The 13,721-nt window shown below is 35.3% G+C and overlaps 1 protein-coding gene across 3 annotated transcripts in view; it reads left to right on the top strand.

Moving 5' to 3' along the window:
- The window catches only part of EPB41L4A (erythrocyte membrane protein band 4.1 like 4A), a 201,601-nt gene that overhangs the window by 51,557 nt on the left and 136,323 nt on the right, over window positions 1-13,721 (top strand). For all 3 annotated transcript variants that reach the window (XM_072597431.1, XM_072597432.1, XM_072597430.1), the window contains exon 2: window positions 7,997-8,101. In XM_072597431.1, the coding sequence (XP_072453532.1) occupies window positions 7,997-8,101 (105 nt within the window). The remainder of the gene's footprint in view (window positions 1-7,996; window positions 8,102-13,721) is intronic.

The following is a 13,721-nucleotide window of genomic DNA, read 5'->3' as shown; positions in this document are numbered from 1 at the left end:
CAAATTTCTTTAATGAGGGCTTGATAATCCAAGGGGAAAAAAATATGGACAAAGCCAGAGACAGAGAGAATTGCCATTTCCCTCCCAATAGTTAAAGGGTTAAAAGATACGAACTATTCTCAAGAGAAGCACTCCAAAGTATACACAACTACATGAATGTTTCAAATCACTAATAATGAAAAAAATTAAAATTGGAAGAACCCTGAGATTTCACCTCATACCCTACACATTGGCAAAAAATGACCTCCCAAAATGGCAATAGTCAATGTCTGAGGGGTTTTAAAAGAATAGGTACACTAACGCATTGTTGGTGGAGCTGTGAGATTTTGGAAAACAATTGGAAATTATGCAAATAAAGTGACAAAAATGATCATACACTTTGAACCAGAGACTCCATTACTGGGCTTATACCCCAAGGAAGTCATCGATAAGAAGAAAGTCCTTATTATACTCAAAAATATTTATAGTAACACTTTTTGTGATAGCTAAGAATTGGAAAAAAAAAAGTAGATGGCCATCAATTGGGGAACTGCAAAATAAATTGTAGTACATGAATATGATGGAATATTGTTGTGTTGAAAGAAATGATGTGTGTGATGAGTGCAGAGAAACAGAAACAGATCTCTACAAACTAATGAAGAGCAAAGTCAAGAAAAGAAGCTGCACAGTAATTATAATGACAAAAATGGAAAGAATAACTGCATACTAAAAGAATCAAAAGTAAATATAACAAGATTATAAAGATTAAGCAGGATTTAAATGAATAGACATGAAAAGACATTCCCAACCTACAGAGTTGCACAGATGTTACATATCATACATATTGTGTTGTATTTTTTCAATGTATTGATCATTTGTACTGTTTTTTTCCCCCTCTCTAGAAATATTATTTGTCATATGGGATGTCTCTGTGGGAGGGAACTTGGGATAATTATAATGATGTAAGAAACTGCAAACAGCAATAAAAATTTATTTTAAAAAATAAATCAAGGTTAAAATTATTTTCTTCAAATTTTGAAATTATTTTCTTTGTAGAAATACAGCTTGGCATATAATATCATTTTAACCTACATTTTTATTCTGAATTTAAAAGCTTTTAAAAATATTTCCAAACAGTAGAACACAAATAATATTTTATGAAATTGCATGTTTCCATTTCACACTGATTTATCTCTTCACCTCATATCCTTCTGTGTCCATTATGCTTCATCATAAATCTTACAAAGACATGGTCGGTTGTTGCATTGATCAGAGTTCTTAAGTCTTTCACATTTGATTTTCTTTAAAATGTTTTTGTTCTGGTATAAATCATTCTCCTGGTTCTATTTACTTCCCTCTGGGTCAGTTTGTGCTATGCAAGATTCTCTGAAAATTCCTCAATATCCAATAATATTCTATTACATTCATATGTAACACTTGGCTCAGCGATTCCCCAAATGTCGAAGGGGTAATATAAGGCACCCCCTTGGATTCCAGCTCTTGACTTTTCGTCTCCTTTAATCAGAAAGTTAATTTTTCCTACAGCTATTTGCTTCCTGTGATTATTCACCTCTTAATCCTTCCCAATCCCGATTTTTTTCCCTATTGATTTTTATGTATTGTATTTCTCCATCAAACTTTGTGGCCTCTGTGTGTGTGTGTGTGTGTGTGTGTGTGTGAGTGAGAGAGAGAGAGAGAGAGAGAGAGAGAGAGAGAGAGAGATTGTTTTGCTCATTCAACCTTAAGAAAGATTAGAAAATAGACCAAAATTTAAATATTCTAAATAAATTAGTCTTTTAAACATATTCCCCAATAATAGATTTTTAAGGATATGAGCTTCCTTTTTTTTAATCTCTTCAAAACAAAATGGATAAGTTAGCAGTTGTGCATGGCTTTTTCCTGCAGTGATTGATATTTTGCTATAAATTCTATATTCAGATCCATTATACATAATGGAAATGACAATATTTGTATTCCGTTTGACTTGTTCATTTTTGGCAAAAAAAAAAAAAAGAGTCTACAAGCTTGATGGATTTTGAATCAGAAGACTTCATTCAAATCCCAGTTTTCTTTTTACTACCTTTATGACTTTGGGCAATTCATTTAATTTCTCTGTGTCTGATTTTCCTCATTTAAAGTGAAGGAGGGTAGTGGTGGCCTACTAGGCTTATATAGTGAAATACTCTGGCCTAGGGCCAGGATGGTTGCATCTTATTTTCAGGGTTCTAGGATACCCTGTATCTCTTCTATTCTTCCATTGGCTTGAACCTCAACCAACTATGTTCCTCTCCTCCTCCCCACTACGCAGTACCTACTGCTCCAGTTACATTTAACCATATATCATCAATTAGCTTTTCCAAAGAATATTTACTTTAATGATACATCAAGAACAAATGTATATACACTTTTCCCAATACCTCAAGGACATACTCTCTCCTATACCACCTTGGTCTCTGAGGGAAGTAAACTCAACTCAGCTCAATTTCTACATAGCATTGGTTCCACTAAGTTCACGTCCAGGTACAATATGACTAGTGTGTGAGTCCTCTTAGCTTCCATTGGTCCGGGTCTGGAAAGGTCACTTTTTAATTTTCAGGGCATCAGTTATGACCTGGCTGCAAATTATAGCCTGGACAGGATACTGAAGCGCCATCTGACTGAAATATTGGGATGCTGAGGTATGCCTCAGACTTTTCCAAACTCACAAAGTTGTAGAGCTTCCATTCCCTTTACTTAAAAGAGAAAGAACAAGTGTAGAGGCCAAGGACTAAGGTCCCTTTCTCATAGTCACATGGCTCAAGAGAGATTTCACAGCTTTCTCCCTTACAGGATAGTCTCTCACTAGATTCTGATGCTGTCTGTGAAAATTTAATCATCAGGAACAGAGCAGCAGAAAGGACTGAAGCAAGACAGATGTTAGAAGCAGGCTAGATCTTTTGAATGCCTTTACAGAAAATCAAAACCATTTACCACATGGTTAGCCATTCAGAAACAGTTACAGAAAGTCTACACCATGCTCTGTAGTGCTTCAAGTTAACTTCTTTACATGTCGTCATGACTCTCCCAGAAGCGGATTTTCAGCTTCTTCATGTGAAGTTTCATCAGCCTAGCAAGCTGATGTGATCTGTGCACACACCAGAGTCTAGTTACCCTGACTTCTATGGAAATGTTTTACATGACTTCACATGTCTAATTGATATCATATTGTTTGTCTTCTCTATGGGGGGAGGGGGAGGCTAGAGAGAGGGAGAAAATTTAGACCTCAAAACTTTTAAAAGGAATGTCAAAATATAATTTTTTTTAAAAAGATTATAAAGTATAGAGAAGACACTAACCTGTATTGGTAAAGAAAGGTACCTCATTTGGTAGTTTCCTATATCTATGATAACATAGGTCAATCCATTTCTTTATTCCTGATTATAATGAAGGGAATTTCCCTATATCTGTGATCTGTATCCCTAACTTCAATCTAGTATCTAGTATCCTTAGCTTCAATGGTACTTTATCAGAAACAAAAAATTAAGCATTGATTTATATTGAGTAATAAAATACTAACTTAGTAGTTTCACAGAATTTTAAAATGCTTAAGTTGCAGCACTGTACATTTGTTAATCTGTAAACTTTGTGGTATTGTTTTGAAGTGTTGATTTCCACTGTGAAGAAATGAGATTTTTTTTTGCTTGAATGTAAAAGTTGTCCTTGTGCATAGCCTGTAGAAACCTGCCTTTCTGGTTCTTAGTGTCATGTTAATCTGTGAAGGTGTTATTACTTGTTAGACAAATTCTCTGTTCCCTGTTGAAAACTTTATTGATGGTATTTTAAATAAGCTTCCATTTGGAGTTCTCTAAGATTATAAAACTCTGGTCTATAATCTGCCATGTAGTATATAGATCTGCTATGATAAAATGTAAATTACCTGTAAGTAAATGTGATTATGCTTTCTGAGAATCTGTTAGCGTTGTGTGGTATAATCTATTCTGTACTGTAGAAGATTTCTGAGTCTTTTCCCCTTCATTCTTAACAAATTAATACACTGAAGCATTTTAATCAAGTTCATAATTCTCATTTACCTGAGGTTAAAATTCTAAAAAGTTTGAAACTTCTTTAATTTGAAACTATTACTTTTACTCTTTTACTTTTTTCCCCACTTCACCTGTTTTAGACTTTATTTCTTTTAAGGATGGAAAGCCATATGTCCATCAGTTTGGTTGCAGGACAAAAATTAGATAATCTTTTGTTTAATTTTAAATAATAAGTTGAGATGGCTTGATGAAAAGTTTCCCATATACTATGAATTTTAGTTATAAAATAATCCTTTATCCTATTTTGAAAGGGTATTGATTTTGTTGGAATTAGATGTCATGGAAACCAAAAATAGTTAAAATAAAAATGAAAACTGATTATCATTGAATCTCCTAATATAAGCATAACAAATAGAAATGAATTCATCCATCTTATCCATTATATGAAGGTTTAATTGACTGAATAAAAGGGAAATTTCCACAAGAGACTGGAACAGAGAGTCAGTAATAGTTTATGTGCTACGAACTTTCTTCATTTGGCATATAATTTTTGTTTTGGTTTAGAACAGGAAAATTAATTTTTCTGTGATTTTTATTTCTGTCCTGCCTGATCTTAAACTTTCTCATCAGTGAAGTGAAAGTAGTATCATTGTAAATAGCAGACTAAAACTTGTTGGACAAAAATGGATATTTATGCGCTCCTTTTCAAAAGTGTATAAAAAAAATCAGTACATGGAAGGTAACTATGTAGATCAATTACTCCACAAGATTGAAGAATTGGAGGCTCTGGGCCTCCATATGTAACCAAATGTAACTCAAGCCTCCAATCTTGAAATGTAGTCTCTATATTTGTCCCTCTAGTGAGTTTTAAGGATATTAAGAATAAAGCTTTCATATAGCAGCACATGATAGCCACACAGAGCCAAATATTGTAGGATTATATAGATCTAAGGTTAATTTTAGAGGGTTTGTGTTATAAACATTTTCCATGACTGGTAAATTTCATGGCTCACTTACTACAATTGTACTTAATATCAGTCCACTAAGACAGCATGAATACTGGATTTTTAATTGGAGGACTCTAGTTTGAAGTCAAGTTCTGTTTCCTGTGATCTTGGGCAAATCACATCATCTGTGTTCTTCAGTTCACTCCTCTATAAAATGAATGGGCTGTATAAGATGTAATGATTCATAGTCTTTTTTGTATCATGTACTACTTTAGCAAGTTCAGAATCATGTTTTTAAATGCCTCAAATAAAATGTAGATTACAGAGGAAACCAGTTATTTTGAAATAAGATTTAATTTCTTTTTCTGTTCAAATTTATGGACTTCCTGAAATCTGTTTGTTGATATTCAGTTATTTCAGTCATGTCTGACTCTTCATGACTCCATTTTGGGTTTTCTTGGCCTTTGCCAGGAATACTAGGGTAGTTTGCCATTTCCTTCACCAGTTTATTTTACAGATGAAGAACTAAGGAAAACAGGGTTAAGTGACTTGCCCAGGGTCATATAGCTATTAGTTCCTGGAGTCATATCTGAACTCAGGAAAAGTCTTCTTGCCTCCAAGCTTGGCACTCTATCCTCCTACCTGCCCCTGAAATCTACGTACTCTTTGGTTAAGAAGCTCTGGACTAGGTAACTAGTGTTCCTTTTTTCTCTAAATTTTTTAATCTTATGACCAAAATACACAAAATAACTAATGTTTCTGGTATCCTTCAAGCTGCTTAGTTACTGTCTTTTCCCCTCTTGGAATTTGTGCCTTTGGGAGAAGAAAAAAAGAGAATCAGAAGACAAATAAAGAAGAGGCAGTAATACTTGCTACCAGCATACTAAGGACCATGGGATTTTTTTCATTTTACTTACAGTTGAAACTTTATATTAATGTGTGCCTCCCATTAGAATAAAGGCTCCTTGAGAGCAGAGATGGCCAAGTTTCCTGCTCCTAATCCTAGCGCTTAGCAGAGTACTTTGCACATAGTAAAAACTTAATAAATGCTTCATTCAAGTGCAAAATAGCATATATAATATGATATTGTAGCATGTTGAATTTTCAGGCACAACTGTTCATGAAACTGCTGAATTTTATCTACCAGTTTCTATTATGAACATTAAAGAACTTTCAAGAAACACTGCCATATTTTTACAATAGTACTCTGTTAGAGAGATTGGAAAAACTGGGAGATGTAAAAAATTCTCTGTCTTTCTACCAAAAATGTAATGAGACTATGATCTGCTAAAGGTCATTACTCTTCTTCCTTGGGAATCTTTTTGGTAATGACCAATAAATAGAATGCAAGATGATTTAAGACCTACAAAAAAACCCCATGATTTTCTTAAAGACACATGGGCTACTTCTGAGTCATATGACAAAGATGGAGAACTAGATATTTTCTCCAAACTTCATGACCTCTCAAACTTCTCTAAAATAAAAATTAAGCAAAAGAGATAAAGCAGTTGAAGCTGTTTCCACAGGTTAAGACAAGAAGCCTAGTGAGGAAACAATCTGATTTGATGAATTAACAGCAGAGAAGGCTAACTCCTAAATCCTTAATTTGCGCATTCTATCCTCCCTCTCCTGCTCCCATGCTATGGCGGAGCAGCACAACATCACTCTCCTGTTGTGCTTTGGGATTCACTTGCTGCTGCTGCAGTCTAGGCTCCCTAACCCACTGGCCAGCTCCTGCCCCCATTCTACTGTTCTGAGGCAACAAGAAACAGAACTGTACTCTTTGCTTCACCTTTAACCCATGAAGCAAACAGAAAAAGACAAACGTACTCTACTTCAGGGCAAGGTGCTGTGCTGCAAGCAGGACTCAACACAAAACTGAGGAATGAAGGGAAATGGAGAGTGGCCACCAGCATCTTGGGTTGGGGCTAGGGTGGACTGAAGGAAAGGGGATTTGGCATGCTATCCCTTCAGAAGTTCCTCGGAGTATAGATTGAGGCTAAAGAAATGTGATTTCTCCATTGTGGGAGGAGACTAAGACAGCTTTGAGATCTAGCCTCCAAGGAAACTTCCATCAAAGGGTCAAGAAGTAAGCAATAGAAGAAAATGAAGGAGGAAAGACTGAAGTGATCAAAGGTGTAAAGAGAAAGTAAATTCAGTTAAAAATATTGAACACATAGACCAACAAGGAAGATATTAATAACACTAGAGAAGATGGCTTCCAGTTTATCTAAAAGAGGCCAGACATCTAAGAATAAATATTCCAAGACAGAGGAAAATAAATCAACACCTGATGAGGCAGAGATCCTGTGGATTCCCAAAAGAACATGAAACTACAGCTGTATGTGTTCTTAGGGTTCAAGAGAAAATAAGAATTATGAAATCAGAATTTTTGTCCTGCACAGCAGAAATAATTGGCAGAATAAACAAAAAAAAAATTTGATCCATAGTGATAAATCTCAGAGTGAAGGCTAATCTTAGAAAAAAAGAGAAACAAAAAGGGAATAACATAAAAGAAAACATGATCTCTAAACAAGAAAAACATCATGGTCTCCAACATAGGATGTGTAGACAATTTAAGGATTATAGGTCCTCCAGAAGAACAATACAGTCACAGTCCGAGAAATAATATGAGGAAATTGCCCAGAACTTCTGAAAACAGAAACAAAATCATAATCAAAAAGCACCCACAGATTACATCCAGAAACATAAAAACAATTTATACCATAAAACTTCAAGACATATTTTGGTAAATTTAACAACTCCAAGGACAAAAAATTCTGCAAGTAACCAGGGAAAAGGCCTTTAAATAGAAAAGGAAAAAAGAGAATCATAAAAAATAACTATAATTTCAAAATTCTTTCCCAAATTGCTTGATGTATACATGTAACTATTATTTTCTTCTTTCAATTTGAGGCAATAATGGTAGAACAAGTAAAATTTAGTTGTTTTCGGAGCTTCATAAAATTGTATTAGATAAAGTTAACAATAATTATATCTGTGATTGTACTGTCTTTATGAAAAGATTCTGAAAATTCTTTCTTACAGAAGTCAACGAAAGGTTCTGTTGTCCTTGACTACATATTCCATCACATAAATCTAGTGGAGATAGATTATTTTGGACTGCGTTACTGTGACAGAAACCATCAGACGGTGAGTAAAAAGAGATTTTAAAAGCTATGTTGTAGTTTTCCAATTGTAATTCAGTTAGGTCAACTCATTTTCTATCTTTCCTGACATGATTTTATGGTATCAGATATTTTTTGTTATTAAAATGCCTTTGAAGCTATGAGAAATAACATTGTTTTACATAATTTCTTTTCATCTTTGAAGCATCTTTTTTTTTCTTCAAAAAGATGTATATTGAATGGAGAAAACACAGGCTCAGAAGGAAGAATTTAGAATTCCAAGTCCCTATTGCTTTTTTCAGGTGACAAACTACTCTGTTTCCATTTTTCCATCTATCCTATCCTATCAATCCTGCAGATTGAGAAGGTAGTATAATATGCATTGAGATATTTACATGGAGTGGACAAGTTAGGTGTTTATTTGTTTGTTTTACAAATGAAACAAATGAGAAGCAGAGGTTAGAAAGACAAATATATAATGTAAAAAGGTCACTATAAGAAGGTTTAGAGAAAAGTCAACTAAGTAAAATTATATAAAATATCTAAAAGATTCCCATCTTTGGTAGCATTCAATAGACTAGCATCCTGCCTTGTTATTATGAAAATTATGAATGCCTCAGTCATCATTCTGAGTAAGTGGAAGGACGTGGAGATGAATGACTGCTTGTAGGATAAAAATTAAAAACTATTCTTCAATAGGGGTTTTGGTTTAATTTTGAGAAATTATGTATGGTATTGTAGTCTTATTAAAAATCCCCAAACTTTTGACTTAATGGGAAATAATTTATATATTATTTCGCATATTTATATCCTATGCACCAAAACACTGTAGCTCCTCTCTTTTCCAGCCCCTGTTAGGTTACACTTAATTCAATGAACTAAGAAAAACAACTGCTCGTTTTGGCTCTGGTACACCATGCACAGGAATGTGCTACTGTTATGCTATGAGAATAAGCTGCCAAAAAGACAGTTATTGAGTGATGATAACTTTATGGTTTTAATTCACTTAGTTTCATGGCTTACCTTTTTGGGGATATCTTTCATAAAGTGGTGATAGACAGGTGTTGACTGGGAGTCTCCCAAAAGGTATCTCTAAAAGCCCTTTATTAAAACCCTACTTAAAAGGAAGAAAATTCAATTTTATCAAGGTTAAACTCAGATCATTTTTAAGTAAACCAACTGAATTCTATTCTGTAAATGTCTCAACCTCTTTCTCCTAAATATTTGAAGTAAACTATTACAGAAGTGTGCATAGAAGTGCAAGTTATAAATACGTTGAAGGCTATAAAAGATGTCTTCCATGATATGTCCATACTTGTGAAATAACATTTCTCTTAATAGGAATCAAAAACAGTTTGACTCCTAGACCTAATCTGGTATTTGAAATCTTGCCTTGAAAGATTTATTTGTTTTAGTAAATTTACTTAGTCCTTATCAGACTGATTTTCAATTCACAAAAACATAACATGAGAAACAAATGAATTTCAAATGACGTTGTTTTTTTAATTTTGTAAACTTTTAAATTTATTTTCAACTTAAATACAAAATGAGAAGAGAAAAAGTAAATACTGACGTGTATACTGCAGAATACGAGCGGATTCAATATAAAACAATAAATATTCATTTCAAGAAAATTGATGTAATAACTACTACACATTGTTTCCAAAGCTACCCAGCTTTTCTTTGCTTCCTTGTAGGCATTCTTTGGCTCTCTGCTGTGTACTTTTTACTTTACATTTTCCCCCCCTCTCCTTTCCTCCCCTGCCCTAAAGAAGGCTACAATTAAGTGCCTATATATACCTAAATATCTATAAACATATAGACTCATACACATACATGTAAGGCTCCTATGCTTATTTCCAATTGTCATCTGTTTCTGTGAAGGTAGATATTTGATTTTTTTAATTCTTCAAAGAACTCTTTTTGTGCTTGGGATCTTTTGATGTTTCTTATTGGAAAATGAGTGGCATTTTTAGCTCCATTATCTTCTTCTGAATATCAAACCAGATCTTCTCTATCCCCTTAGTAGCTATCTGTGGTTGGACTCCTCCTTTGCTTACTCATTTTTATTTTATTTTATTTTTTTATTTTGTTTGTACCAATTATTAGTGTAATCAAGTTCTAATCCCAAAGTATGGGGAAGGATGCCCCAAGCCTCAGGTCCTTCTTACTGTTATTTTCTGAGGTCTGTCCTCAGGCCGGACCTTGGACTCTCCTCTCCACTCCTAAGCCACAGCTAGGGCCCCCAGCCACACTGTCCTACAAATACTCTTCCTCTCCCTCCAGTGGCTGCAAACTACAGTTGTCTTCTCTACCCTGAAACTAAAACCAGGACCTCTGCCCTCCTGCAAGTGCCCACAGCCAGCAGGGTCCCTTGCTCCCCTACTACTGCCCTCACTAGGTGTGTCCTAGCTCCTTCTCTCCCACAGCCACAGCTGTGCTTGACATCCCTCGATGGTGGAAGGTCCTTTAATCTTCTCCTACTCAGCTGTCAAACCCTCCCCACACCCCAATCCTCCAGATGAAAGTTTCTAAGGCTGTAGCTGCTTCTCTACCCAGCTGCCCCCAGGGCTTGTTGTTTGTTCAGCCTGGAGGTGTTTGCACTTCACTCAGGCTGAACTTCTACCCCTGGAAGTCGAGTCTTTCCCAGGGTCTTCTCAAGTTGTCTTAGGACAACTGCTTTACCCTGAGTCTTGTTTATTTCCTGTGTTCTCCATTCCCTCTGAAGCAATGTTCTGTCTTTTTTTGTGGAGGAAATTTGGAGAGTTGAAAGTTTTCAGACTTACTCTATCTTCCCAGAATCCTCTCCCCCAAATGTCATTATATTGTAAAAGAATTAGTTGTGATTGATAACATTGAGAGCTTTAGACTAATACACACATGTTTTTTAACTCCAGAGATTAAAGTTTGCTGATACTTAACATTTTTGGTATTTAGGTTTTATAAAATAACAGAACAAATGTTTTAAATAGAGTTGTCAAGGAATGTTATTTTTGTGTGATAAGAAGACAAGATGTATGAATGACATGAAGTAAGTTATTGTAGGCTTTTAAAATTTATTTTCCTTCAAAAAAAACCTAGGTAAAAAGTTTATCCTCAAACTTCTAAACTTGTTTTTACATGTTCAAGTAAAGTGTTGGTATTTTACTAGTGCTTTTAGGTTGTCAATGGGAATGGGACAAAGGAAATGAGTAAATAAATTGGGAGCAAGTTGGAGACCAGGTTTCCCTGTTTTATCCAGGCTGGAAATGCAGCAGTCATTCTTAGGCCCAATCCCACTACTGAATGGTATGGAAACTTCTGCTTTGCTGCATTTTTAACCAGGGCTGGTTCTTTCCTCATCAGACACTCTGGTGGCTCCCTTTTTTCACATAGGCTCACATGTTGGTGCAGGATTTAATGCAGACATATGATCAGTTTTAGCACACTGAAAATCGGAACTCTTAAACTCAAAGAGATCCACCAGCCTCAGCCTCCATGGCATTATAGGCTATGCCACCATGGCAGTAAAATGTTATTATATCTTCAGTGGATAACCACTGTCCAATAAACACACCACCATTTCAGAGTCATAGAAATTTTCTACCCACTTCCTTGTCCCTCTGTGTAGGAGAGGAATGAGAGATCATTTATATGAAAATGTATTTACATGAAAATAATTTCAATTTCCTTATTTTAAAGAAGGCTTCTCTGGGATTAGAAAGAATTTCTGGAATTATGAGTGACTTATTTCCTCAAGTATCTTAAATCTTACTAGATGAAAATTAGATTGTCTAAGATGCATGATACAACATTACAACCCCCAAACATGCTTTTAAAAAGTAGCTTACCCAAGCCATCTCTTCCATAAAGAATCACAGAGTTCATTCCTTATCTGGTGTTCCTGAGATCTCAACTCTAACACAATCCTTTTCTTTTTAATTTTTATTTAATTTTTAATTTATGGGATAAAACCAGTATTTCTTTAACATAGTAAAATAAAAAATGATTGCACATGAAGTTTTATAGAAAAAAATGCGCTGCTTTCATAAATGATTCATAAATAGAAATTCTACGCTCACAACATCTCTTACATCTCTCCCCTTCTCTTTACTTACTCTACAAATATCCTAGTTCAGGCCCTTTTCATCCTTTGCCTGGCAAAGTCTCTTTTCCTCAAATCTATTTCTTCTTGAGTCTACCCTCCATACAGCAACCAGATTGATATACCTAAAGCATAAATCTGATCAGGTCATGTGTTTTGTTCTTAGCATCCTTCACAAGGTAGTTCAAACCTACCTTTCCAGGCTTTGTGCATATCACTTCCCTTCATGAATCTTACCTTCTAACCAAATTTGCCTACTTGCTGTTCTCCAAATATAACTTTCCATCTCCTACCTCTATGCTTTTGTGTGGACTATCCCTTATTCTTGGAATGTAATTCTTTCTTACATGCACCATATTTAGACTCCCTAACAGAACCAGGAGAAAAATTATACTATAACTTCATGTTTCAAAAAGCAAAAAATTTAAAAACCTAAACTTACCAGCACCCTGATCAGTTGTGGTTGCAGAGGAACAGTGATGAAGAATCCTGCCCAAATCTTGACAGAGAGATGATGAAACTGATATGCAGAATAAGAAACACGTTTTTGGACATGGGAATTTGTTTTGCTTGACTAGGTTTGTTTGTTACAAGGTTTTTGCTTTTTTTTTTCCTCTTTCTTTCAGTGGAAAGGGAATGTGGAAGGTAGGAAAAATACATGTTTGATTATTGAAAAAAATTTACTAATAATAAATGAGAGAGCACCTACGCAGAGGACTAATAGATAATACAGTACCTCTTCAACACTGAGGACATGGAGGCAGTGCTATAAGATGCTATTATTGTGCAAAGGTTCTTAACCTTTTCTGGGTCATGGATCCCTTTTCCAGTTTGGTGGAGCCTATGGATCTCTTCTCAATATAATGTTTTTAAATGCATAGAACACACAAGATAACATAGGAACCAATTATAGTTATAAGAACTTCAGATTCATGTGATCAATGAGATGGAAGACTAGACATTTTCTGCAATCTTCACTTCTCCGATACCCATAGCCGCTGCTATGAACATGCATATGTATTTCCAGGGTAGACTCACAAAATATAATAAAACTCTCTTCCTCCAAGAAAAAAAACCAAATATTTATTTGGAACATCACTATTAGGATACTAGAAGGCAAGATTTACCAAGATACTCATCACCAATCCAGGCAAACCTGACATCTCAAAACATTTTTTCCCTTAGGCCGCCCCCACAAGCAAGTTCCCCTAGGCAAATTCTTCCCCTCTACTCTGCCTTGCTCTCATTCTCTTCCTGTGCATGTTCTCTCTCTCTCTCTCTGCCCCTGCGCCTCCCTCCTCTCCAGCATTCTTTTCTGTTAGGCATTCCTTTCAGTTAGGCCTGCCCTCCTCCAGTGGGCTCCACGTGACTCAAGATGCATCACAGCTGCAAGTTGAGCCAGAGCTCAAAGCTGGTCACATAGGCATATTAATGGGTGGGGAAGGTCTTCCTATTCCATCAGCTTTAAAAAGATTAAAATAGTTCACCTATCTCCATAGTCTAGGATCCTAAAATACACAATAAATTAACAATTCAGTGAAGTAACAGCAGAGAAGGGTAA

The sequence above is a fragment of the Notamacropus eugenii genome, chromosome 3 (genome assembly GCF_028372415.1).
Source record: "Notamacropus eugenii isolate mMacEug1 chromosome 3, mMacEug1.pri_v2, whole genome shotgun sequence".
Lineage (NCBI taxonomy): Eukaryota > Metazoa > Chordata > Mammalia > Diprotodontia > Macropodidae > Notamacropus > Notamacropus eugenii.
This window is presented reverse-complemented; position numbering and strand designations above follow the sequence as displayed.